This window comes from Tyto alba, unplaced genomic scaffold, assembly GCF_018691265.1.
Source record: "Tyto alba isolate M040663 unplaced genomic scaffold, T.alba_DEE_v4.0 Super-Scaffold_17, whole genome shotgun sequence".
NCBI lineage: Eukaryota > Metazoa > Chordata > Aves > Strigiformes > Tytonidae > Tyto > Tyto alba.
Window position 1 is genome coordinate 13,740,039 of NW_024881279.1, and position 27,247 is coordinate 13,767,285.

Sequence of the window (27,247 nt, forward strand, 5' to 3'; positions counted from 1 at the left end):
CCTTGTGCAGGGCAGCGGGCAGGAGCAGGCGCAGGCAGCGCTGCCCGTTCCCCGGCAGCAGAGGGGCTGCAGCGAGGGGCGGCCGGCAGCGCCCGCCTGCCTGGCGAGGAGAGCTGGGCAGGGCTGGCGCTTCCACCCCCGCGGGGACATGGGCCCGGGCACGCACGGACAGGCCTGGTGGGAGGGTACGGACAGATCTGGGCGGTTTTACCCTTTCCACAGTGGTTTTCATCCTTCGAGGCCTCGTGCCTCCAGCTGAAAACTTAATTTTTCACGTGGGAGCTGGGCGCAGTGGAGGGGTCCCCCAAAGTCCCCCCCTGGCAGAAGGGCCAGTGCAGCCGGTGTCTGGCAGGAGAAAGGATCTGTTGAGGGTCACAGTGGATCAGGTTTGGTGGTGGTGCCCTGACCCCTGGCAGGGCACAGCGTGTCACAGGAGCGTGCCTGTGGCAGCAGAGCATCAAGGCTGGAATCACTCAGAGGTCAGGCTAATGCGGGAAGATCCTCCTTGCACCTTCTTAACCCCAGCTTGAACCTTCCCTGTCTCCCACCTCATCCTGATTAGCGCTAAGAGGGTGCTTTGCTGCCGGCGGTGCGGACATCCCCGAACAGTGCGGGGCACCGCATCGTCTTCTATGGCAGGGAAGGCCTCAACACCTCTCTGAGCTTCGGTACAAAACCTGCATGCAGGCAGAAAGGAGGTATGCTTTACTCCCTCCCCTGCCTGCCACCTCCCTGGCAAAAGGGACGGGGAGTGCTCCTGGTGGGGGACAGGCTGCCTGGATGGTCCCTGCTCTGCACAGGAGCATCAGCGAGGTCCAAAAAGGCACCTATGGCATGGGGAGGTGAAGAGCATCCTGCAGATGATGGCCATAGACCTGGCAGAGGGATAACACTGGGCTGTGGTGACCAGCAGTCGGCAGGTTCTCCCACCTGCTCATCAGATGTGTATGTAAAGGGCCAGGATTTGGACTGGCTTTAACCTCAGCTCCTGTTTCACGGCCGTGGATCTGCTGACAGGGAGCGCCGGAATGCACCGGGAATTACAGCCCCCTTGCCGAGCACGGCAGAGCCAGGCTGCACACTGAGCCGCTGCCTCCCGCTAGCTGCCACCCAGAAAGCATTGTGTTTGGTGTCCAGAGCCAGGGGAGGAGGATATTTCAGTAATGATAGTTCACCCCAAGCTGGCCTCCTCTCCCCTCTCATTTCACAGCCTCAGGGCAGCAACCCCAGAGCTGGTGGCACCGCGGGGCATGAGCCTGCCCCACCTGTACGCTCGCTCCCTGATGCCTGCCCGTAGACCCCAAAAGCCTTCTGGCTTCCCCACGTTGCCTCTGCCAGCCCCCAGGAGTAGTTCAGGGATTGCCAGGACCACAGGCTGTGGCTGTGGCTCCTGGCAAAGCCAAGGGGAGCTTTCCAAGCCCAACGCTGTGGAAGATCCCGAGGCTGTGGCTGCGGGTAGGGGGCACGGCTGAGGCTGGGCTCCCCTGGGCAGCTCTGGAGCTGGAGCGGGAACCCGACATGGAACGATGTGGTGGTGTCTACCATGCTCCCTGGGGTCAGCATCTCTGCTTTCCTCCTTGCGCTACTGCAGGTTCAACCTCATTCACAGTGTGGGGAGCTGGAGGGACAGTTGCTCGCTGCCTCCTGGCAGGGATTTGCTCTCACAGCCAGCAGAGAGAGGTGAAGAGCTGCCGGTGACAGGGTGAACAGTACCTGCAGGGCTGTACTGGTGTCAGCTGTCAAGGGCTGTGCCACAGCAGGATGTTTGCAATATCCTCTGGACAGAAAAGGCCACGTGAAGCCCTGTCAGCCCGTGAGCTGGTGACCAAACCTCCAAAGAGACTGGTGGCCGGGGCAGGGCAGGGGCAGGGCCGCTCCTCCTCCATCCCCTGCAGCCACCCCAACCCCAGGGGAGCCTTCTCACTGGCATCCCTCTGCCCGCAGCCGTCATGTGGCTGCTGGCTGCCAGGACATCAGAAGAGGAAGGGCTGAAAATAATTGCCCCCTCATGTTTTCCTTTCAAAACGAGGGAGTTGCAATCGTGGGGAATTTTTGTGACTAGCAGATCTGGCTAATAGTCAGCTCCTTGGTGAGTCAGGCACTTGCCCCCTCCCACAGCACAGCCTGGCCCCTCATGCTGCCGGCCTGTCTGGAACTCAGGGGCACCCCCACTCCCGGGGCTCCCCAGCCTGTCTTGCGGGGCCACGGTGTTTCTTGCCACCTCCAGCTGTGGGTCTGCGAGTGGAAGCAGTCCTGAGAGTTTCGGGGTCTCGATGCCCCCACTGGCCTTGGCCATGGCTCCTAATGCTCCCTGTCCAGCTGAGCATCCTCTGTGCGGAGCCTCTCGAGGTTTCAGGGCTTGTGCCGCTTCTTGCTCTGTCCTTGCCCCGCGCAGGCTGCACTGCCTCGCTGGAGAAAAGCTGCGGCGAGGAGGTCAAGCATCGTGCTGAAGCGCAGCACCTGCCTGCTCCTGCCTATGCCTCTCCCTCCACGGCTGGAGACATCCTGAGCTGACGGGATGTTTCAACTCCAACTGTGGTTTTGTACCCAGCTCAGCACATGCCGGTTGCTGTCTGTTGGTCCTGCCTTTCGTTTTGGGGCAGATAACGAGGAATTTCTCAGAAAACACCCCCAGGGCTCAGGACCAGGCCTGTGCCCTGCCTGGCTGATGCCATCGAGCAGTGCCAGCGCTGCTGCCTGCAGCAGCACCCGTCGCTGCCTGGCGCAAGGCTGGCCCCAGCTGCTGGCACGGGCACATCTGGGGGTGCTGCTCTGCCGTGCCGGGATCAGCGGGCGGTGGGCTGTGTTTGCCGGGCTGGCTGCTGGCAGGGTTGGCAGGGGGTGCTGCTGTTTGGCCCGAAGGGTGCAGGATGAAGCTGTCACACTTCTCTCGTGATGGGAGATGCAGTTATCAGCGTGCTGTGTGTGCCCCAGCTCTGCCTGGTGGGCCGTATCCCAGGGACGTGGCAGCAGCAGCAGCCGGCACGGCACGGCGCTTGGCCACAGCCGCAGTCAGCCGGTGCTGTTTCCATTAGCCGGTGTTGAGAGAGGAGCGTTCCTCCCTGGGAACAGCCTGTTCCCCACTGCGTCTACCTGCTGCCTATTCTCCTTGCATGGGGCAAAACAACCCTCAGTTCTCCTTTTCTGCCTTTGCTGGGTGCTTGGTGGGGCTGCCCTGGCGGCGGCGGTGCCGGAGGGTGCCAGCAGCGGGGACGTGCTCTGGGCTCTGTGTGGGGCAGCTGGGGCTCTGGGGTCTCGCCGGCTCTGCCCTGGCATCGGCGGGTCCTGCAGCCCTGAGCTGGCCCAGCCCAGAGCCCAGCCAGAAATAAAGTGGACTCTGGAGCCCAAATAAACGGCTGCCAAGTATAGTATGAACATGCAGCTCTGTAACCTGTGATATACTTTGCTGCTGCCCTTCTTCCTAAACCCGACACACCTTTGTTTAAAGTGTTCCAGCAGAGCGTTGTTTATTCAGGGCATTATTACCAGTATCTGAGGCTCCTTTTTTCTATCCTGTGACTCAAGGATAGCTTAGTGCAATTTCTTCCATCTTTCCTCCATATCAAAGATATCCTGGCAAGTTTGTGTTTATTGTTTGCAGTTAATGTTTAATATTTCCTACTACTGGCATCTCATGGTTGATCTTAATTACACCTTTCAAATGTAAGACAAAAGTCAGCAAGCGAGACCATGTTCATGCTCGGGCTGTGGCTCAGAGTCTGGCACTGAACACCCCTTGTCCCGCTGGTGCAGCTGGGCCGGGTTCCTGGGGTGCCTGCACCCCCTCCCCTCGCCCATGCCGCATGGTGGGAGGGCGGCTGCTCCACGCGTGTCCTGTGCAGAGTGTCCGGCGTGGGGCCCGGCACTGCCACGGCAGCTCCTGTGTGCCACGGCACTGCGGACAAGCAGCAGTTGTTTTTGAGCAGCTCGAGTGGAAGAAAGGATCAACCTGCTATTTATTTTGTCCGGGTTTTAAATGCTAGTGCTGGTTTTTCCTCTTGCTGGCTGGGCTGAATCGTTAAAACAGATCAAAAATCAGCAGAGTGCAGAGGGCAAGGTGCCCTGCTCCTAGCAGGACAGTGAGGTGTTGCACGCCTCTATGCAGACCTGGGAGCTGTGAGATTCCTGTGCTCCTTTTCCCCCCAAACTGGGGAGCTGGATGAGGGAGCACTAGCCTGCCGCTGCACTCCTCATGCCTCCGTCCACCATGTCACGCCGGGTCCCCTCTGCCTCCACTGCCTCCTGGGGAGGGACCACTCGCCCTCCGCTTTGGGGCTCTCAGGCTGAAAATATCGGGGGGGGGTGGCGAGGGGCGGCCGGGCCAAGGCACAACCCGACACCACCTCTCCCTCATTCACAGTGACATTTTGTCAAATGCCAGTGAGGAGGGGGGTTGCTTATCTGCTGGCACACACTCCGGTGACCTTCACAGTTCTGGCCAGGTGCCTCCTTGCTGTATTTACACTTATTTATAGCTCTCTTCTCCATCCCCACCTCTGCCCTCCTTCTTGGTACTGGAAGGGGGCTGCCTGCCCTACACGGGTCTTCTTGGGCTGAGAGGGCTGGGAGGGAGCTGGTGCATCCTCAGGGATGGTGAGGGAGCTGGCAGCACCCAAGTTTGCCCCCTCAGGGTGCTGATGATCTGACCGCATGGGGACCGCATCCCCTGGGTGGGAGCTGCGGGGACAGCAGGGTTTACCCCAGGGGTGGGGGAGGCTGGGTTTGGCCCCAGTGTGGGTCATGGTGGGTCCGTGCCCCCCAACTGCCTCCCCGCACCGGTGCTGGGGTGGCTTGGGAGGGTGCTGGGGGCAGCTAGCAGGGTGGGTAACCATACCCACCACTGTGCCAGCCAGCCCGCTGCTGCCTCCCGGGGGAGAGCTCATCCTGGCGCAGCAGCCGCCCCGTGCCCGTCTGCCTGCATGGCTCTAATCCCCATTTCAAGCAGTCTGTAATTATGGATTTCCCTGATAAGCCTGGACAGCTCTCTCCAAAACCCCTGTGCAAGGATTTTCTTTCCTTTTTAGAGACAAGCCAGAGGTGAGGGCAAGGAGAGGGAAACTCCCCGGCCGGCTGCAAGCGCGGGCACTGGGAGCTGGTGCTGCCCGTGCTGCCGAGGGAGGGCTGGTGGGAGCCAGCACTTCATGTTCTCGCCATTTCTTACCTTCTGCTGGTTTGGGTCCCAGCCTAAACACTACTGGCTAATTTGGGGCTCTGTCTCCAGCGCGTGTGGATGTATATTTATCCCTTAATGCTTTGGGTAGGCAGTCGGCTGTGGGGAGGGAGGAGGCTCCGTGCGGGGCTGAGTCACCGCTTTGGCTGCTTGGCGAGGAGATGGGCTGCTTGTTTCTGGCCGGTTCCTTTGGCCCCTCTGAGGAGCTGCCGCTTTCCTTCCTTTTTTTCATACAGCAAAGTGGCATGTGAGTGACAAGGCAATTGCAAAGCATCCTGGAGCCGTGTATGCAGGCAGCAATGTAAATCTGGCCTCCCAGGCTTACACAGGATTAAGTTCCCGCGAAGGCTCTGCGCCCATCCAGCAGCGCTTCCGCGCCGGCACACTTCAGAACCTGAAACTTTTGCAGCTTCACTAAGCACGAACACAATGCGTGTGCCATCGCCTGGTGTGCTTGGAGCCTCGCTGCAAAATACTTGGCCACAACTTCAAGGGGCTGGACCCGGGGGTTTTGCAGATAAGGGAAATTTCTACCGGTGCTGTTGTCTGGAGTGTGACAAAGGAGAGGGCCTGCAGGTCTGTTCGTTATGGTCACTGCCCCGTCCCCAGTCCCTCTGAGCCAGTTAAGCACCGCTGGCAACAGCCAGGTGAGCTCTCTTGCTTGCCCTAGTTTAGGTTGCCATTGCCTGGCAGCAGGGCTGTGGTTCCTCCAAGACAGTGTCCAGAGGCAGCATCACCCTTCTGCTTCTTTCCCAGGCTTGCTGCAGGGAAGGCAAAACCCCAGAGCATCGGCATTTGCCTGGAGGCTGCTGGTCTCAGGCTGTTTTCAGGCTGGCAGGCAGGAGCGCCCGGCGCTGCCGGCTCCCGGGCCCGGGTCTGCTCTGGGTGGGCTCGCTGGGTACGGCTGCCCCCAGCAGCCAGCAGCCTGGCCCCAGCCCGCCTCTCCCGCCCCGCTGACCAGGGGTTTAGTCTGAGGAGCCCACGTTGACACTGAGAAAGAGGAAAACATTTCCTGTCTCGTTAATCCAATATTTGAATTAGAGTTGGGCTTGGAGAGGAACCTCATATCTCTGCAGAGATAAGACCTCACATGCTCCCGCACTGGAGTTAGCACTGCTACAAAGCAGGAGAAAGGCCTGAAAGGGGAGATATCCCACCTGCTGTCGTCGGGAGCCTGCACTGAGCTGTGCTCAATGGGGCATCCTTGGATGTGGCTCCAGACAGTGGCTGCCCTCACTTTGCTGCAGCTCCAGCCCAGGACACATACTGGAGCTGCTGGGGACACTAGAGATGGGTGCCCACATCAGCCACCCTCATGACCAGGCAGGGAGATGGATGGAGCTAAGCTCCTCATCCTGCTCCACCTCAGCACTGCCCCAGGAGGGACAAAGATCGGGGGCTTTGCAAAGGGATGCGGAGCCGGAGCAGCAGGTGCCCTGGTGGGTGCAGTCCCCAGAGCACCTGGGAGCTCTTCCATTTGCAGCGCCAGGAGACAAGGGGATGCCGACCAAGGAGCCACCAGAAGCTCTCAGACTGATTTGCTGGCATGGAGCTTCCAGGAGAAGGCATAGCGCAGGTTGGGGGGGGGGGAGCCAGCTCCTCCTCACCCGCAGTGCTTAGGGAGAGGCCCTGCTGGGACTTGTTGGGAAATGTTTAGGTGCAGCCGCGGCTCCCCGGCACAGGAGAGTTGGGGAGGTGACCTCTGGATGTCCTTGACTGCCGGTCTGGAGACTGTCCCTTGCGGTTCCTCGCCTTTGCCAGTTTTTCCGTGGTGGACACGGATGGTGCAGCCGCAGCAGGCGCAGAGCCCTCCTGTCCCCAGTCTGTCCCCAGGCACGCACAGCACGGCTGCTGCCGGATCTGGCCAGCCTCGGCAGGGGCCCGAAACGAACACAAACCCTCGATGCCAGAGTCCCTGCCGCCTCCCGGGGCAACCCCTGCTCCCACGGTTGAAGTTACAAATCCTTCACAGTGGAAAAGGATTGTCTGAGCTCAGCAGTAAATTAATAAAAAAGCTAATGCTCTGTCCTCCCAGCAAGCAAAGCCTCTGCAGATGCGAAGCTCCTTGCAACCTGCAAGCGAGTATCAGCTGCCTCTTTGTCCTGTGATTGCGACTGCGTTTCTGCTAGGGCTGAGGTCAGAGTTGGTTCATGCTTTAAAGAAAGCAGAGGAGGATGGAGCCTGTTCCCCCAAATGCCCTCCACCTTTTAGCTATGGCTTTCAGGTGCTGCTGCCCGGGCCACGTTGCTGCAGGGTTCTCCTGCTGCTGGAGGGGATGCCCAGGCTTGAGCTCCTGCTCCCCCAGAGGATGGAGGTGTGGCACGGAGGTACCCACGTAGCTGCCTGGGCATCGCTCTTCCCCGGAGCAGAGATTCATCAGACAAGTCGCAGTGAGCTGCTGGCAGCTTTCTGGTCACAGCCACGCTGCAGTGCACACAGGCCAGGTGTCTGGGCTGGAGGATGCCTCCAAATTTTTGAGCATGTCTCCATGGGTGTTTGCTGGCTGCACACCAAGAACCCATGGCTGATCTTCCTACAAACTCCCAAGTAAAATTAGAACAAAAGTTCACTCCTCTCCCAAGGCAGCAGGAAATGCAAAGGGTGGGAAAAGGGAAAGTCAGAGCAGATGAGGTCCAGTGCCCGCAGGCAGCCTCCCCATTGCTGCTGCCACCCCCTACCCGGGCGGGGGGCTGCATCCTCCCCCACCCCTGCGGCCAGCCCAGAGGGGCTCTGTGCTGGGCTGGTGGTGCTGGGAGTGATGGATTCCCTCCAGAGACTCAAGTCCTCGGTGGCTGGGCTGGTGAAATGACTCTTTCTAGCAGAGGGGGCTGTCTGGAGCCGTGGCTTTGTGCTGGGATGCCCTGCCGGGTGTCCGTGCGGGTGGCCGTGCTGAGCAAGGGCTCTCCCCGCTTTTTCTGAGGAGGAGGACAACTGACGCAGGCAGAGCTGAGTTTTCGGGCATTCCTAACCTGTGCTAGCTGGGAACCTGGGAACATCCACAGCCAACCACTGCCTCGGGATATCTGCGTGCAGTGTGGCTGTGCCGGGGCACTCCTGCCTCCGAGGTGCCCAGGGAGGGCAGCTCAGCAGCATTAGATTGCAGGAGTTTATTTTTACCCAGCTCTGTTGCCAATGGGGACATGTCACATCTGTGGAGTTGATCAAAAGACACCCCGAGCACTGGTGTCAGCTGCTCCTTGTGATCTCAGCACCAGGATCTTTTCCCTTGTGGCATATCAAAAGGAGCAGGAGAATTTGACTGCTTTGCTATTTTTAATTGAACACACACACACACACACACACACAGACACACATATAGATATGTATGTATGGCTTTTCTAAAAATAAAAGCCTTTGCCTGTGTTCCCATGGGAAGATTTGGGGAGAAGGGGGAGCCAAAGTTGTTGGAAGACTTTTTCTGGAGCAGGCGCAAGAGCGGTGGCAGGAAAGCAGGGACAAGCACAGCAGGTAAGGGACACATCTGAAAGGCCAAAGGACGTCTGATCCCAGAGCAGCCCAGGATGCTCCTGAGCAGAGGGGACAAGAGAGCGAGGGGAAAGGTAACATCTGCAACCCCCAGAGCTGGCAGTGATGAGGACGGGGACCCTTAACCTGCTACATCGCTCTGACCACACGGGGAGCAAAGGTTTTTGCAGGGCAGGTTTGAAGAGCCCCAGCCTTGGGGGGCCCACAAGGAGCATCCGGATCCCAGAGCTGTTCAGGTGTTTGCATAGACTTTTTTTGTGCCCGATATACTTGGTGGCACCACGCTCGTGGATGTCTACCTGATACACCTCCCTCCAGCAGCAGGGCAGAGGGAGGCCTCTGGGGAGAGCATCCCCCAGCACTGACAGCTCCCCACAGCCCCCCACCCCGCTGCAGCCCTGGCCATGGCCGGGCTGGCAATCTGTTGCCAGCACATGGCACTGGCTCGCTCTCAGGCCATGGAGCTGCCCTCCCCTTGCTGCATCTTCCAAACTGCTCACCCTTTGTTCCACCGCCCCTGGGATGGGGCAGGGTGGAAAGCAGGTGAAAAATGCAAAATGGGAGTGGGTGTGTGCATAGGAGCGTCCTTTGGTGTGGCACAAAGTGTCCTAAGCCCGGTGGGGAGCGTGGTACACAGGCTCCTCAGCCTATGGGAACACAGGCAACACTCCCAGAGTATCCAAATTAAAAAAAAAAAAAAAAAAAAAAAAAAAAAAAAGAGAGAGAGAAAGAGAGAAATGCTGTCTTTTCCATTCCTGCAGCTCAGTTTGAAATCCCTTTTCCTTCCCATTGAGTGTTGGAGGAGACCCTTCCAGGGCTCTTCAGGAGGGGAGGCCCCCACGTTTTCCTGCCCCTGCAGCCTTTCTCACATGCTCAGATGTTTGCCTGCTCCAAAATCCATTTGCTCTGTAAATAAACTTGTTTCCCTCATCACCAGAAAACTCCCCCCAGGCAGCCAATACCGGGAGGAGTCGCACCAGACCTTTCCCCTCTGCGTTTGAACCTGGCCGTCGGGGCAAAGCCGAGCAGGGCTTGGCGCAGGCAGCGCAGGCAGGGCCGTGCCGGCACCAGCCCTCGCTCCGGTGGGCGCTGGGTGCAGCCGCGGGGCTTTGTGGCCAGGCAGCGGCTGGGAGCCGGGCAGAAGTGGGGCAGGTCCCAGCTCCTTTCTGTGGTTAGGTGGAAATTTTTAGCTCGGTTCCTAGAGCTTGCATCACCTCGTTCGCACCCGGATGTCGATCCGTTTCCATGCCGTTTCTCTTGTCCTGCGTGTGCAGCGTGGGACCAGGGTCTGTATTGCCTCGGTGGTGCCTTGGGACGTGCAGGACGTGGAGCTTCCCCAGAGGGACTGTCCCCGAGCGGTTCAGTGCCATGTGGTGGGGACGGGGACCGGGTACGGAGCAGCCACGCTGACCAGGCATGAGGCCACCCACCAGATCCTGGCCTCGTGCGTTGCTGCCTCATGTGAACCCAAGTCTCTTGCCTTGCTCTATTATTGCTGATCTCCAGGGCAGCAGGATAACCCTGGCTGTCACCCTTGGGGCACACAAATGGCTTCAGTTTCCCCTAAGAGCACCAGCAGCCACTTTGCCACGGTCCAGGTGGCTGTGCTGTGCTCTGAGCTTCTGCTCGCCGGAGGAGACAGGGCTCTTGCAATGCGGACGCTGCTGTTTCGACACGTGCCACAGCACGGGATGCAGCAGAGGGGCTTTGGTGGCAGTTGTGGGGTGGCTTTCAGAAACCAGCAGTGCCAGTGCCAGGCTGTGCAAACCAATCTGCAGGATGTGCGGTGAAGAGGTGCTCTCCGCGCTCCGCACTGCCGTGTAATTGCTCCTGCAGCCACTTGCCAAAGCTTATTGAGAAGAGGGTCCGAGTAATGGGCTGGAGCGGAGGGGACAGCACGCAGGGAAGGCGGGCTGTCTCCGCAGGTGGTTGCTGCCTGTCCCTGTGGCGTGGCGGTGGGCTCACCCCCTTTCTCTTCCCTTCCCAGTATGAGGTGTCCGGCGAGGAGCACCTCTACTCCGACTTCCCTGAGATTGATTTGTCTCAGCTGGATGCCAGCGACTTCGACTCGGCCGGCTGCTTCAGCGAGCTGCAGTGGTGCGGGGAGCACTCGGAGACCGACTCCAGCCAGTACAGCACCAACGACTCCGAGCTCTTCCAGGTACCCCCATCCTCCTGGTGCAGGGGACCCGAGGATGGAGGGGGGGGAAGGGCAAGGGAGGGGGAGAAAGAGAGAGGAAGGAGGGAACACACACAACTATTAATAGCTCCTCCCCAGCTGATTAGCGCTTCATTAATTTGCGCGCCAGCTCTAAATGGGGCAAACGGAGTAAGGCTAATGAGGAGGTGGACGAGCAGAGGAGAGCTGCTGAGCCAACCCTCCTGTGATGTATTATTAAAAGGGATTTATAGCTGGTGTGCAGCACATCCCGCTGGATTCCTGGGATGGCAGGGTGTGCCAGAGCCGCAGTGTGGGAGTCTCAGGGCTGTGGTGCGGGGCAGGAATATTCATTTCCCAGGAGCAGAAGGCAGCCCCTGGCTCTCCAGCTTTGGCATCCTCCCTGTGTTTGGGGCTGGGGTCCCTCTGGCAGAGGGCAGTTGGCTTCTCTCCTCGCCTTTGTGCTGGGATGGACCCATCACTCTGCCAGCGCCTGGGACTGCGCAGCGCAAAGCCGTGCTGGGGCAGAGGATGCTCCTGGGCACAGGCAGGGCTGGTCCTTGTCCCTTGGCACTGTTTTTGCCTCCTTGCAGAAGAGCTGAGCATCTTGAAGAGCAGTGGCACCAGGGCAGGGCTGTGAGCATGGCACAGTCAGGCTGGAGACAGGAGCTGCACTGGGGACCGGGCGCAGAGCGGGCTGGACAGCCCGTTCCCCTTTCCCAAAACCCATGCCGTGCCCCGTCCTCGGGGGCTGGGGTCTCTGTGCCCTCCTGAGCAGCACCCATGCCCTTACTCCCTCGGACAATGCGGCTGTGACCCACTGGTGCCTTCTAGTCACCAACTCTGGGTTACATTTTGGGAGGGAAGAGCATGTGTATTTAAACAAGGGGAAAAAAACCCAACAAAGCCCCAATATTTTCTAACCTGGCCATAATAACAACCCTCTGGCTTTTATGCTGTGCTGATGCTGTGCTTGAAAATGGTCCAGTCCAGCTGAGGGACCTTCATCACGAGATGCATATTTTCCGCTGAACTTCCTGGGGAAAAGATAAACAGAAAAGAAATGCAAAAGACAGGCTCATTAGGAGCAGTGGAGTATGATGAAATGTATCCCACTGAACTTGTATGCACAGTGGTCTCATGCCAGTAACAGGAGGAAAAGAAAAAGAGCCAAAAATGGGGCATCCTGCTGCCTTTCCCTAGAGCCTGTTCTAGTAACTGCGAGCAAGGTTAGGGCACAGAACAAAAGATATTTAATTTTCAAACAAGATGAGAGAAACACAGGAGGCTGTATGCAGTCAACAGTCCTCCTTGCGAGTCTGAATTTACCCCTGTGCTAATTTTGTAGCTGATGGTAGCCTGCTTCTTGTTGGACATGGTTTACATTCAGAATATGATGGAGGAGGACCAAAAAGAAGGAACTCCTGGCTCACTTCAGCCATTCCTCAGCTTCCGCATCCTCTTCTGGGCTTTTGCACCGTATTTTCAGACTGGAAGGGGACTCCTGGGGCTGTGTGGGACTGGGAGGGCACTGGGAGAGCTGGAGGTGTGTCAGCAGAGGTGAAGCCCAGATGGAAAGCGGGGCCCAAGGGGGCAGGTCAGGGTGGTGGGCAGGGAGGAGGCAGGAGCAGCCTGTGGCCCTGCCTGTCCCAGCGCAGCCCTGGCACAGCCCCAGACACTCACACATCTTCCATCAGCAGACCATGCTGTTTGCTGAAAAAAATAGATCAGGGGAGCTGTAATATAAGGCCCATCTCGGTTTGGGGACCGTGCTCTGTCAATATGGTCCCTCGTAGAGCGCTGGGCACAGCCGGCTTTAAGTGTGGGGGCTGAGAGCCCCTGTCAAGCTGGAGATGCCAGCGTTTGGGGGCTTTTAGTGAAAATAAAACCCATGCTGCTTGTTGCAAGCTGTGGCATATGGCCAGCGGTGCAGCCTGGGCTGAGCTCCCCCTGTGCCCTCCCGAGGGGCTGTGCCCTCTTGTCCACTGGGCAGTCCCAGCCTGAGCTTTCAGCTTTTCAAATTTTCTTTGCCTTCCCCATCAGGAGAGCTGAAAATAACTGTCCATGCCCTCTCGGGCCTCCCCAGCCCCATGGAGGGCAGGGGGCTGTGCCTGTCCCCTCCCCGGGCTCCCGTCCAGGCTGAATGCTGCTCCCAGCCCCGCTCAGCAGCGCTGTGATAGCCAGCCCAGAGTCAGCAGGATTTGGGCAAGGAGCCTCTTAATCACAGATCCTTTATCTGCTGGTGTTTGCCTCATGGTGGAGTGAAGGCAACTATTGGGAGATAAGATGCTCTGATTCATTATTTTCCCTGTAGGGGTGCAGGGGGACAAGCTGATGCTCCTTTTCCAGTTGAGTCTTTCTCCTCCTTATCCCATGCTAGTGCTGTGCTGGGGAAAAGCTCTCCCAGGCCCCCTGTGGGGTCACTGGGAAGTGTGGGTGCTGGTGTGGCACTGCTGGCCCGTCTTCCCCCTGCCTAGCATCTCCCCAGTCCCTCTGCCCAGCCTAACTCCCCCTTTCTTCTCTGCCTGCTCCTTTCAGATAATAGACAGCGAGAACGAAGCACTGCTGGCAGCCCTCACCGAGACATTGGATGATATACAGGGAGATGACATGGGCCTGGCTGCCTTCCGAACTATGGAAGAGGGGGACACGCTCAACCATGCCTACACCTCGCCTGCCCCCTCCCCCAAATCCACCGCCCCGGTCACGGGGGGGCCACCCCCGGCCCCCGAGTTTGATGAGCTGTCTCTAGTAAGAACCCACTTCCTACTGTTTAAGGTGGATTTGGATGAGCCCCTGATAAGCCGGCTGCATGGGTATGATAGGAAGCAAAGGTCTGAATTTTTTCATTCTAGGCTTAAAACTCTCTTTAACCGTCAATACCAAAGCATATACTTGTATTGTATACGTATACATGTTCTGCATCATTGCTGTCACCTCCATCACCATCCTCACGGGAACAAGCTGTGTGTATTCAAATATATTTATGAAGGGGGTGGGGGTGGGTGTCGAAGGGGAGGGGGCTGCTTTGGCAAGACCCACACCTGCTTTTAATTGGATGTCTGGATGTGGGGCTGCCCGGGGGTCACTCTAGTGCATCCCAGCCCCATGCCCATGGGCAATAGTGGCTGCTCCCACCCTGCTCTACCTCGGGGTCGAGCTCCCCACTGCTCTCTCAGGAGGGACAGAGGGGGCTTGGCCAGAGTGTCAGACAGCCCATGTCCTCAGCTTTCAGCGGGAGGGTTTGACCCCCCCATGCCTTCCACCACAACCCCCTCAGGGGTCGTGTGTCCTCCAGTCCCTACAGATTTGGTGACCAGAGCATCCCTCTTGGTTCCCTGCAATACCGGGGCTCCAGCCCCACTCCCCCTCCAGGCCAGGACTAACTGGCAGCATTTGCTGCAAAGCACCACCGTCCCCGGGAGGTCCCCTGGGACAGGGGCACCCGGCCTGCTCCCTCCTGGGGCTCACAGTCCCCCCCAGGGACCCGCAGCCTGGCCCCCGGGTCTCCCCAAAAGCCAGGGCTGTGGCGGGGAGCAGTGACATCCAGTGGTGAGAGCGTGCATTTCCACCGCCCACACCCTGTGCAGGGGGGTATATATCACACACAATATGTATGTGTATATATAGGATGTATACGTTGCAGGAATGGGGTGGGAAAAGGTGCTGGTTGCTGCCGCCAACAGGAGCTGTATGCCCAAAGCTGTGGGTGCCCCGGTTGACATTTCTCAGCAGACCCTGACCTGGGCACCCCCTATTTCTGTTGCCCCTTAAAACCCCCCACACCCACCCCAGGGCTCCGTGCCCACCGGCCAGCACGGGAGCCCCAGATCTGTCTCCACCGTGCAGTCCCCCAGCGCCTACGCAGTCGTCTTGCTGTTGAGCTGTTGTCGCCTTTGGTTGTTAGCGCGACATGGGGTGGAATATGAAATGTTGTTGCTGGGTGTGGGGTTGGTTTGTTTTTTTTTTTTCCCCCTATCCAAAAATGGTTTTGAGTAGAAGAAAAATGTTGTGCTGACCTTGCCATCAGAAGTGGTGGCACTGTGGGTAACCCAGGGAAAACCCCACTCCCACTGCCTGTGGGCTTGACAGAATGTGTTGGGGAAGATCCTAAACAGGTCCCCTCGGGGCTTGTGTCTGCAAAACGCCTTGAAAGCTCATTAATGAGCCGAGGCACTCTGGATGTTTTGGCTAAATGAACCTTGCAGGGGGACCCAAGCGAGCTGTCCAAACCCGTCAGTCATGCCAATGTAAAGTCTCTGTGACCTAAGGGCAGAATTGATGGAGTGGGGAATTCGGATGCCAGGACAGCTCCTGTGTGTCTGACGGGAGTGGGGATGCCCCTGGGAAGTAAATTCCCTCATGTGCTCACCGCCCCGAGCTGCTTGGGGGTCCCTGGGGACGTGGGTGAATGCTGTGGAGACAGCCCCAACTCCCTCAGAGTTGCCCCTGTGGAAACACCTCTCTGCCTTTTTATTTTTCCTCCCCTATTTTGGGGTTGAATGTTCAGCAGCGGACGTGCCCAGCGCAGGCACGAGCTGAGGGGCTGCAGCCCTGCTGGTGCTTTCTTTTGCCTTTGCTGCGATGCCGACTCCTTTTCTTGCCGTTTCTCTCTGCAGCTGAAGAAGTTGCTCCTCTCTCCATCGCACGTGCCTCCGAGCTGTGAGACTCAGCGGGACGGCAGCGCCCGGCGCCCGGGGACCCCTAAGTCCCGACCTGCGCGGCCCTGCACAAAGGTACTTCCTCGGTGGGCAGATCTCGAGCCCGTCCAGCACCCACCTCTCGGGAGCCATCCTAAAGGAGGTCACCACAGAATGGTGTCGGGGAGTGTGGGCAGCCTCTGAGCCAGGCCAGGGGCTGGGGACAGGTGGGGACCGTCACTGCTGGCAGAGCGTTCCCACCCCTGTCTGCACGGGGGCTGCAGACTGAGCTCAGCAAAACCTTCAGGCTTTGTGCTGGGTTGAAAAAATCTCGGTCTCATTTGGACTCGGTGGGATCAGGCCTCTCCCAGCTTCCTTGAGCGCTGGTTTGTGAAAGCCCCGTGTGCTCTGTGGCTGCCCCCCTTGCCCCGCTCCCCGCTGACTCACAGCCCAAGCCAGGAGCCATCAGCTGGGGAGAGCTGCATGCCGCGCTGCAGAGCCGACCCCGTCACTTAAGCCAATCTCCTGAAACCCAGCAGAAGTTGCCATCAAAGATTTTTCTACTTGGCTAATGGTAATTGTGTGGTGCATTAGGCCCAGCAAATTAGATTGCCTGGGAAGAGCAGCAAATCCCTCCCAGGGAGAAGCATCATTGTGTGCTGGCTGCTGGAGGGGCAGCGCTCGGGGTGGTGCTGCCGGCCCCGTGTGCCCAGTGGAAACGCCCTGGGGCGTGGGGCTGACCCCCAGGCAGGTCAGGGTGCTGGTGGGCTGGAACCCCGGGTGTTCAGGGATGTGGGATGGCTGTGTCAGCCCAGGGGGCTTCTCTCCCCATGCCTGGTTCTTGTGTCAGGTTGTGGCTGGAGGGCTTGGGGCTGACTTTCTCCTCTCTCCTCTTCAAAGGTGGAGGGTCCCCGGGACAGGAGGGCGAGCGTCCCGCAGGCACAGAGCCGCAGCTGCACCGAGCTGCACCGGCACCTCACCTCCACTGCCCCCTGCCCCCAGACCAAAGCCCCCCGGGCACCTGAGGAGTGCCCCAGCGGCCACCACCACCCATCCCCGGGCAACTGTGCCCATCACGAGGATGACAGTGACTCCAGCGAGGACTCGCTGAGCTCTGGCGGCTCGGCGGCCCCCCCGTCCTCGGCGGAGGATGGCTCCGGCAGCCAGTTCTCCTGCGAGGGGGAGATGCACTCGGTGGTGGAGCTCATCCGCTACATGCACACCTACTGCCTGCCGCCACGGAAGCTGCCCACCCACGATGCCACTGACACCAAGCCCCAGCCCTGCAGCAGCCCCTTCAAGAAAGCCAAACCAGACTGTCCCACGCAGCCGGTCCCCCCTGGCAGCGCCCAGAGCCGGCCGGGCTGCGCCTGGCAGGCAGCTGGGGGTTGCAAGAAGCCCGGAGCATCCTTCTCTATCCTGAAGGAGCTGCTGGCACGGGACCTGCTGTGTGACGTGAGCAAGCCATACCGCCTGAGCAAGCCTGTGTATGCCACCCTGGCCCGGCCACCCGGCTCCCACTCCCCTGTGCCACCAGCCCAGGATGGGGAGGATGCTGGTGGGACCTGCACATCCAGAGCCAAAATGGCACCAGAGAGGGGTGAGCCGCGGCAGAGCCCTGGGGCCGAGGCAGAGGCACCGCGGGAGCCGGGTAGCCTTGAGGACGATGCCGGGAAGCGTGCGGGCACCCCAGGCGCAGCGGCGGGGAAGGTGGCCCGCAAGCAGGAGAGCACCGTTTACGCTGTCCGTCGGTCCAAGAGACTAAACCCCGAGCTCGGCCACTGGCTCTCCTTCCTTGACGAGCCGCCCCCTGAGCCCTCCATGCCCCGGGAGGCAGGGGACAGCCACGGCACCCCGGACACCCTGGGCTCCAGAGAGCCCCCACTGTGCCCAGCGCTGGAGGGCTTCTCTGCCGAAGAGCCTGCGGCCGAAGTGGAGGTGGGGGATACAGCACCACTGGCAGAGCCCCAGCCCCTCTCCCTGGGCTCCCCGGCGGATGGTGAAGTGGGCAACGGGGCTGAGAGCCAGCGCTGCGCCCTCCTGGAGCAAGCAGGTGAGGGGGGCCGGGGGGGTTCTCTCTCTGCTCGCCCCTTCCCGGTGCGCCCGCGCTGCCTGTGGCACTGCCGGTGCTGTCCCTGCCGCGGGCAAGCGCTGCTGGCCGGGCGCCTGGCACTCCGCTGGCAGTGAAGCTGTGAGCAGCCCCAGGCACAGCCAAGCCCTGACCCCTGTGCCAGCTGGCTGTGGGGTCCCATGCATGGGGAGTTGGGAGACTGTTCTGATTTTGGGGTGCTGTTTTAATCCATGGGGGGGGGCGCTTCTGCCTCAGTTTCCCCATCCTCATAACAAGATGAAGGAGTCGACGGTAGCGCTAACCCAGGAGGGACTGGGCTACCCCATCCCTCTGGGTCCTTCTTCCCCTCAGGCTTGCCCTGTGCCTGGGCACTGAGGTGCAGCTGCACTGGTGCCCCAAAATTGCATCTATCTGCAAGCGCTTTGTGAGCACGAATGGCTCGGTCTTGGCAGTGTTAGCCCTCCTGCCGATGCTGCTGCCTTGCAGGCGGGCAAAGCCCACGGTCCCCAGCCCCCTGCCAGGCCAGGGCGGGCAGAGGGGCCCTGGGTCCCCCCACAAGCACCACAGGTGCTGGAGGGAGCACAGCTCCGCTGGTAACCCTGCTTCTCTCCCTGCCTTTCAGAAACACCCAGGTGTCTCACGCTGTCCTTGGCACAAACGTAAGTGCGCATGGGGCTAAATAAACTGTGCTGGGGCTGGAAAGCCGCCTCGGTTTGTCTGGCTGGGCATGCATCTGCAGTGAGCAAGCGAAGATGCTTTTGCAGAGCAGACTGAGCCATGCAGCTGGGCGTGGGGCTGTGGGGAGCTGTGGCCATCACTCGGGTGCAAGGAGCTCCGAGAGCCCCAGGCCGAGGGCAGGGCATTTCTGCGTGCCAGGGGCAATGTGCTCCGGAGCTCTGGCTGGGGTGGGGAGGGCATGCTGCTCGCCCCGCTGCCCCTGCACCCCTCCACAGGGTCACTCTGTCAGGCACTAGCTGTGGTGGGAGTGCTCACTTGTAGGCAGCGTTTTCTCAGCTTTTGTTTGAGTGTTGGGGTCTGTGGTTCACATAGATAACTTCTCTCTCCTTATTTTCTGCTCTTCTCCAGTGATTCAACCTTTGGGAAGAGAAACTTCGAGCCGATGCTGACCGTGGAGCTGTGTGGGACAGCAGGTAAGACCGGGTTTTAATTTTTTAATTTTGCAAAAATTCTTCCTGGGAGAGGGCAAATTTACCCTAAATTCAGCCTGGAATTGCTAGTTCCAGCCAAGCCCTGCCGAGCAGGCACACTCATCCCCCAGCCCAGGAGCCCTGCTTTGCACCACAAATGCAGGGGACTTCCCATGCGCTGCCTCGCCTCCGCATCCGAGCGCTGCAAGCAGCTCGCAGGCTGCATCCTTTAGAGATGCCAGTGCTGGGGGGACACATTTGGGATGGGGGTGTGTGCAGAATGGATTACAGTCTCCATTCTCTCCACGGTGGGGGGCAGTTCAGAGGACCCCTGCATGAGCCAGGAGGGAAGGGAGAGTCCTCTGGTCCCTTCTGGGCTTGTGCATCCTTTTTCCCCACGTGCCGCTTGATGGATGAGGCTGCAGGGGCCGAGCAGCCTCCTCCCTTGCAAAGCCTGGTGCAGCCCAGGCGCTGGGGTGGGACAGGGCAGGACGGGGGCAGAGCTGATTCCTGCCCTTTGTTCGGGGGGGGTTCAGGTCTCACGCCGCCCACCACTCCGCCGTATAAGCCTGCCGAGGAGGACCTGTACAAACCAGACATCCCCCAGGAGCCAGGGAAGGAGGATGGGACAGCTCCCAGCCCCGGGGGCGCAGGGGATGCAGCAGCCTCCCAGAAAGCCCCCAGGAAGCACCCGGAGAGGACAGAGCTCTTCGCCCACCTGAGCCGAGCGGCCGGGCGCCCCGCGCTCCCCGAGCAGCAGGGCGTGCTCAAGCGGCCCTTCTCCCGCTCCTTCGGGGACCACGACTACTGCCAGGTGCTGAAACCCGAGGCTGCCCTCCAGAGGAAGGTGCTCAAGTCCTGGGAGCCCCTGGGCCAGGTGGAGACCGAGCACAAGAGGAGGGTCCCGGCTGCCCACTACCAGGGGCTGGACCTCGGCGGCAAGGAGGCGGGCGGTGAGATGCTGTGGAAGGATGGCGTCAAGCAGCTGAGAGACCAGGAGATCAGAGCCAGCTTAACAAAGCACTTTGGCTTTCTGGACAGTGCTCTTGATGACGAGGACATGGTCTTCTGCAAGACCCCTGAGTACGACACCGTCTTTGAAGACAGCTGCAGCGAGAGCAGCTCCCCTGTGGAGGAGGAGGAAGAGGAGGAAGAGGAGGAGGAGGAGCATGGTGACACCAAGCTGTGCCTGCGGAGAAACCCCCTTTCCAGGACCAGTTTGCATTTCTGTTCCCGGAGCAGGTCCAGCTCAGGGTCTTCGTGCTGCCGGTCCCGATCGCCCGCAAGCAGACGCACCTTCAGGTAAAGGGGGGGTGTGGGGAGGGCACCTGGCACCGTTCTCTACCTCCCGTGTTTTTGCCCCAGTGCATGGCAGCCCTGGCTCTCTCTGTTCTGCTGGCCCAAGTAGTAAAGATGCTAAGTAATAAAAGAAAAACTACTGAAATAATTGGTACGACACCAGCAGCTGCTTCAAACATCAGCCATGACCAGAGAAAGCAGCACTGGGGAGAAGCAGCCGGGGGGTCCCATAATGCTGGGAGCGATGGGGCATGGGCAGGGCCCGGAGCCGTGCCTGGGAAGGGGCTGGGCACCCCCTCCGGCATCTGTCAGAAAGGACTTTCCAGTGTCCTTTCCAGTGTTTCCACCCCCCCATCTCACCTTGGCTGCCAGTGCTCCGGAGCGCCCACCCGCTTCCTGCAGATGCCATGTGCCCCGGCTTCTCATTGCTGTTTGAAGCTTTCCCTGCCAGATCCCCCCACCCTCCCGGGCTGACCCCCTCTCTCTCACTTCCCAGGTGTGAGAACGGCGAGCAATGTCAGGGTGGGAGCGGGCACCGGGGCCAGATGGAGAAGAGACGGGAAAAGGCCATGGTAAGTGAGCGGGGACCCTGCGCTGGGACAAAGCAATCCCCGGCCCTCAGTTCATCTCCTGCTCCAGAAAAGCAGTGGTGGAGCCCATTAGCCCTGGCTTCAGCATCCCTTGGTGCGAGGACATGGGGATGGAGGGGGGGAAAGAGAAACCCAGCATGAAGCCGAAGACACCAGCAACTGGCAATACATGAAGCACTTGGCCCAGAAATGCCCAGAGCATCCTATGGTGGTGCTTCAACGCAGTTGGCATTGGCAATTAGCGGCGTGAGCTACTGAAGCTACTCAGCCCTTACAGATGTGGTCCTGCTGCCCAGGCAGCCTTGTGCACTGGGAACCCTGTCCTGGGCATGCAGGGAAGTAACTTGCTCCTCTGTACTGTTGTGTGCACACACACACACATGCTCACACATGCCCCTCTGGCCTTTTTTTCCTGCAACATAATTGAATTTTGCCCCTAGCAATTCCTGGGAATATTTCCTGGCATCTTCACCAGGAGAAGCTGAAAACCCTGCAGGAATGCAGGAGCAATTTAAAAGAGAGGAAGGGGGTGGCAGCTGCCTCAGCCTCAAATGGCCATCCCCTGCAGCAGTGGTGCCCTGGGGGTGACACCCATGAGCTAGCTGTAGTGGAGACAGCCAGACCCTGGGGATGTCAGGCTGTGCCCATGGCAGTACTGTCCCACTGGAGCCTGATTCCTGGCGCTGGCTTGCTGGGGCTCCTCGACAGCCCCACATTTCCAGCACCCATTGGCAGTACAGAGGCACGGGAGCCCGGGGCCTGAAACTTTTCGCTTGCTTTGCCAGGGGGAAGGCAGGGTGGTGTATATCAGAAACCTCTCCAGCAGCATGAGCTCCAGTGAACTGAAGAAACGTTTCGAAGTGTTTGGTGAAATCGTGGAGTGCCAGGTCCTGTCCAGGACTAACAGGTGAGTGGGGAGCGGGCTGCAGTCCGGTGCTCCGGCGGGTACAGACAACTCCTTTCTCCAGAGAGCATCAGCCCTGCATCCAGCTGTGCGTGTGCGAGTGATGCAGTTGTGCTGGTGGGGTGAAGCACCCTGCGCCACGCCAGCCCCCTCGGTCAGCCGAGCCCACGGTCTCGGCACTTTGGACAAGGAGATGCAGTGTGTCCTCAGGTTCAAGGGCCTGGGGAGAGCTGGTGGGATGGAAGGACGGCGGGATGGAGGGACAGCGGGATGGCGGGATGGAGGGACAGGGGCACAGTGCTGAGCAGAGCCGCGTCAGAGGGGCTGTGGGGCCCATCGCATCTTGAATTCTTTCTCTGGTTACTCAGGGGGGATAAATACGGCTTCATCACCTACCGGTATTCAGAGCATGCCGCCTTATCTCTGAAGAACGGCACCTCGCTAAGGAAGAGGAATGAACCTTCGTTCCAGCTCAGCTCTGGTGGCCTCGGGCACTTCTTCTGGACCAGATATGCTGACTTGGGTAAGAAAGCAGGAGCTGCTTTTTCCAAAGCATCTCGTTTATCAGCAGAGAGCTGTAACAGCATGTTGCACTGCTGAACCCTAGTCATGCAAAGATCCTAAACCTCTTTAGAGCCTGCAGGAAAAGCCCACTGGCTCTCCTGTGGCTCAGGTAGCTGCTCTTAGCTCAGTCAGATGGTTTGTGAAACTGGGGGGAGAAAAGAAAAGCCACTGGCATGAGGACCTGGAGTGTGTTGGCTGCAAAATGTAGCTTCACACCTCAGGGCTGCTGGGTCTCAGCTGACCACAGCCTATCCTGCATTTCTACACAGCACTGGGCTCTTTCCAGCAGAGAAGTCCCTTCCCAGTTGTTAGAGAAAGCAGTCAGCAACATCTCATTAGCCCAAGAGGTGATCTGGGTGGTTTGCCACTCAGGAGGACAGATTCACCACACCGCACATGCACTTTTGAGCTAAAAGGATGGCACTGAAACGTGCTGCAGTTGCATTAACTCTTTCTGTGCTGTATGGGCTTCTGCAAGACCTCTGCCTCCCTCGGCGGCCGTGTTAGCCAGGGTCTTGCTGGACCCCGTCCTTCCACGGGTGGTAGGGCTGCAGCCTGACCTGAGGGGCAAGCGTGAAACCTGTGCTAGTCCTGCAAGAGAAACATGATACCACCCTCGTTGTTGTGATCCTCAGGTGTTTCACAAACACCATGCATTTAGTTCTGTACCCTCTGCAGGGGGTGAAGAGGTTCTAGGATCCCACTTCATGCATGAGAGACTGAGGCCCAGAAAATAAAGCCCTAAGTCTTGACTTATCTCTAGACGTCCAGTCTGACACAAGTACTGCCCGATCTTTTAGCATCTTATAATATCTCATCTGCTCGGAGCAGCAATCCCTCTGACTTTGGGCGCAAATGCCCATTGTTCACCTGAATAAACTCCAGGACCTCTCATTTTGGGCACAGAGAAGGTAGGAAACAGATAGCACCCCGTGATGAAGATGTTGGCATGTGGCTGTGCAGTGCTGTGGGGAGGGGAACCAGAGCTGCGCTCCCTGCATAAGAGAACCCCCCTCGGTCCTCCTCACCTGCAGATTGCTGCAAGGCCAGCACTCAGCCCCTTATTGCACAGTCTGGCACGTTCCTAAAATCCTGCTCGCCCTGGTACAGGATGAGATGGGGAGCCCACAGGCAGAGGTGAAATGCAGCTGTGCCATTCGCGGCTCATTCAAAAATATACACCTGAAAGAGTTCAGCAGCCTTATTTCTGGCATTTGCTGAATTTCCCACATTTTGCAGAGGCACTGTTTGGTCAGCTCTGACGGAGGGCTGGGGAGCGCTGCAGGCAGGCAGCCCCCTCCCCGTGACCGGCACAGCTCCCGTGGGGACAGCCCTGTGCCAGCGCCTCAGAATTCACCTGCATCTGGCACATTTTTGCACACCTGGAAACGGGTGTCTCTGGTGCGTGGCCTGCCGGGCTGGGCACTGCTACAGCCCCTCTGCCCAACAGCCCCTTTTCAGTGGGGGAGAGGCAGCACCATCCCCGCTGCCTTTTGCCATCACCACCTCATCCGGGCTGGCTTCGCAGTGCCGGGATGCAGCACACCGGTAGCAGGGGAGTGAGCAGTGCCCTGCCGTGCCTCAGTTTCCCCCCCTGCCAGGCAGCAAGCATGCTCCTGCCCCACACCCTGACCCGGCTGCCTTGTGTCCCTGCCCTCCCCAGATTGCAACGCGGAGGAGTCCTCCCCAGCTCCAGTGAAAAGCAAGTACGAGACCATGGATTTCGACAGCTTGCTGCAGGAGGCCCAGCTAAGCCTGCATCGGTAACAGCCTTAACCTTGGAGGAATACCTCAATACCTCAGTCAAGGCACTTCCAATATGTTTACGTTTTCAAAGAAATTATTCAGTCTATGGAAAGCGAGAGAGAGCGAGAGAGAGCGAGAGCACGCACGCGCGAGAGAGAGACTGCTGTCCCTTCCGATCGATGTTTACATTGAACAAAGCTGCTTCTGTCTGTGAGTCCCCATGGTGTTGATGTCTCACTGCCACACGTTAGTCCCCCTGCTTCTGACTGGTTGTTTTAGGGTGAGCCTAGGAGCCCTCCGGCCCCTCTCCCCCCTCCCAGACCCCCTCCGTGCTCCCGCCGCGGAGTTGCAGCTGTGTTCACCATAACATTTTTTTGTCCGTAGTGTGTGATGATGAAATTGTTAATTGTGAATAGAATCAGGATTATAAACTAATTTTTAATAGAAGAAGAAGAGAAAAAAAAAAAGTATATACTTAAAAAATGTATTTATGGCTCAGATGTACTGTAATTCAGATTTATTGTACCGCTTCCTTGATTTTTAACTATGCACTGTAATGAGGCACTTGCCACTCAGCAAATGGGGGGTCAGAGCAGAGTCACGGAGCCAGCGTTCACCCGCCAGCTGCAGAGGCACCCACCTCCCCCGCCGGCAAACCAGGGTGCTCGGCGGCCGCGTCAGGGTCGCCCGCTTTGCTATCAAAGCCATTCTTCTTGCTCGCATGGCCCAAGCCCCCCAGCCCCCGGCCCGGCTGGTCACAGCACCCGGATGCTGAGCTCGGTCCTGGTGCGTGCTGGAGCCGGCGGGCAGTGGGACACGGCAGCCCCGTGCCATCGTCACCATGGGGCCAGGCAGCTATGCAGGCGTGAAGGAGAGGGGTGGTAGAAGGGGGCACTACCTGGGGGGCTGCAGGACCGGTGCCTGCCAGCCAGCGCTGCTCCAGCCCTCTGCTGCCTTTGGAGCCAGGAGAGAGGGGCTGGGGGGCCAGAGCTGGCTGGGTTTGACCCGGTGGGTCCTGCCGGCACAGCCTGGGGAACGGGCTCCTCCGGGTCCATGCAAGAGAGCTGGCTTCTCTCCGGCTCCTCGGGCAGCTGGGAGACTGGCCGGGCCGAGCGGCTTGCTCCCCACTCGCTTCCACCCCCTGCAAAGCAAACGGAGTGAGAAGACCCGTTTGTGATCCCCACCTGGCCGCCAGCCCAAAATGTAGAGGGGCGGGGAGGTGGGAGGGGGCACGGCAGCGTGCCAAATGCCTGTCCCACCCAACACCTTGCCCACTCTCTGCCCCGGTACCTGATAAGCCATACACTTCCCCAGCACCCAGTTGGCACCCAGGATCTGTCCCCCATGCCCACCAGCACCCCACGGCACGCTTGCCTGCTCTGCCTCTGGCCAGGGGCCCTCAGGGCTGCCCGGCAGCACTGGACTTAAGGCATGCTCAAGCAGCAACCCCCCTGAAATTTGCTTGCAAACTTGCCCTCCACCTCCAAGTGAGGTGGGAGAGAGAAAGAGCCCACCATCGGCTGGAGCAAACCCCACCATGAGCCGGCCAGAGGCACTGTTTTACTGAGGGAGCAGGAATCTTGCTGCTTCTCAAGCCATCACCCTTGTCTCCACTTATTTTTCAGACCCAGAGACCACTAGGGATTCAGCCATCCTATGTAGATAGAATATTATAGCCTTAATTCTGCCAATAGATAGATTAGAGTCTCCTGGGATCTCCCCTCAACATGACTTAGGGGTTTTATTCTCATTTCCCCGGCGTGGGTACTATTTTGTCTTGCAGGGAGTATGACCGAAGCCTCTGAAACTGCATGAGATGCGATGCCGAGAGCCTGAGCCCTGCCACGGTGGCCCTTGGCTCCAGGGCCGTGTGTGCAGCCGGTCTCTGCTGGCAGCGCCGATACCAGCACGGTTACCTGGCTATTCCTCCCTGCTTTCGGGGCAGCTGTGGCTCTGACGACAACCAGCACAAGGGCCCACAGGCCACTGTGGGGTTTGAACTGCGGGTCCCCAATCTGCCGCTGGTGACGGTCACTGTCAGGGAACAGTCCTTGTGCCATTTCAGTCTCAGCAGAAAGGTTCAGCATCTCTCCTGCCACAAGCTCCCCCTGCTTGTCATCCCACCTTAGCAAACACGAGTAGCTCTGGCCGAGACTGAGCATCTGCTATTGGCAATTGCCTCATTGTAGCTTTGCCTTTTTCTGTCCTAGTATTTCCTCACAATGATGATGTTTACATGTGATTGCTATAGAGCTTATGTAGAATGTATATAGCGACACATTTAGGGTGGGTAGTACTGTCCTGTGCTGTGCTGATGTTTTTCAGAAAATGATCAATCCAAAAAACAAACAAACAAAAAAAAAGCAAAGTAAGTGGAATTCTTCCATCTCCCACTCAGCCGAGGGCACCGAGCCCCCGCGGCCGGGCCCTGCTGAGGATGCATCAAGCGTGGTGGAGGGGAAGGGTTAGTGCAGAGCTGGAGGGGGGCTCCAGAGCTGGGGGGGAGCCCTCTCCTGGGGGATCACTCAGTCGCTTCCCAAGCATTGGTTTTGGTGTACCCAGATAAAAAATTTCGCATTGTTTTCCTGCAGCTGGGTGCCCCGGGTTGGCCCGCAGCCCCTGCCCGTGCCCTTGCATCGAGGCTGGTGCTCGGGAAGGGGAGGGCTCGTCCTGCACAGAGCTGATCAGTACTGCACCCGTAGGGTAGGAGGAGATGCAATAAGTGGTCTTCGTGGTGCCTGAAGCCTATAAGTGGGGTTGGGGTGTTTTGGGGGGGGGGAGGGTTGGGGTTTTTTCTTTTTCCTTTTTTTTTCTTTTTTTTCTGTTAAATTGGGATGGTTCATTTTCCCTCGTTCCCCAAGAAATTTCTCCAAGACTGTCGCACTATGTGCCCAGGTGTGCCAGGAGCAGAGAGGCACAACTGTGCTGCCTGTGCCTGCCAGCCCATCACTGCAGCAGGGAAGAGCAGGGGCCATGTCCCGCCTGCCCTGGGGGCACATGCTGCCCACCCCAGGGGCTTCCCCCGACTTTTAGGATTGAGTGAGAGTGAAGGGTGGTTCAGCTCAAGAAGCACACTTCTGCTGGGTTTAGAAACCCTCACACAGGGTTTTGTGGTGAAATATAAATTTCTACTTTTTTTTAATTTCTTTTTTTTTTTTTTAATATAAAGGTGTCTTTAGCTCACAGTGCTCGAGTCTGCAAAGGAGCAGGAAGGAGGGCTCAGGCACAAGGGGCAGGTGAGAGCTCACTCCCTTAGCAGCCTGTCACTATTCGGGATGCTAAAGGGGAAGTGGGGCAGGAGGGAAGCAGTGCCCGGGCACTCAGCGCTTTGCAGGAGATGCTGGGGAGCGGGTACCACCCCCCTACCTCCACTCACAACCCCCCTCCAAATTAGCTTTATGTCCTGCCCAGCCTGTGGCATCGCAGTGGGTGCAGCTCAGAGCTGGGCACCCCGAAAAGGGAACCCTTGCA

The 27,247-nt window shown here is 58.8% G+C and overlaps 1 protein-coding gene across 1 annotated transcript in view; it reads left to right on the forward strand.

Moving 5' to 3' along the window:
* Positions 1-26,516, forward strand: part of PPARGC1B (PPARG coactivator 1 beta) — a 50,870-nt gene extending 24,354 nt beyond the window's left edge. Inside the window, exons 2-12 of the mRNA XM_042790440.1 lie at positions 10,644-10,817; positions 13,353-13,565; positions 15,434-15,550; positions 16,355-17,507; positions 18,148-18,184; positions 18,612-18,676; positions 19,210-19,975; positions 20,469-20,544; positions 21,348-21,469; positions 21,835-21,989; positions 23,694-26,516. Coding sequence (XP_042646374.1) covers positions 10,644-10,817; positions 13,353-13,565; positions 15,434-15,550; positions 16,355-17,507; positions 18,148-18,184; positions 18,612-18,676; positions 19,210-19,975; positions 20,469-20,544; positions 21,348-21,469; positions 21,835-21,989; positions 23,694-23,797 — 2,982 coding nt within the window. The 3' untranslated portion in view covers positions 23,798-26,516. The remainder of the gene's footprint in view (positions 1-10,643; positions 10,818-13,352; positions 13,566-15,433; positions 15,551-16,354; positions 17,508-18,147; positions 18,185-18,611; positions 18,677-19,209; positions 19,976-20,468; positions 20,545-21,347; positions 21,470-21,834; positions 21,990-23,693) is intronic.
* Positions 26,517-27,247: the final 731 nt, after the last annotated feature.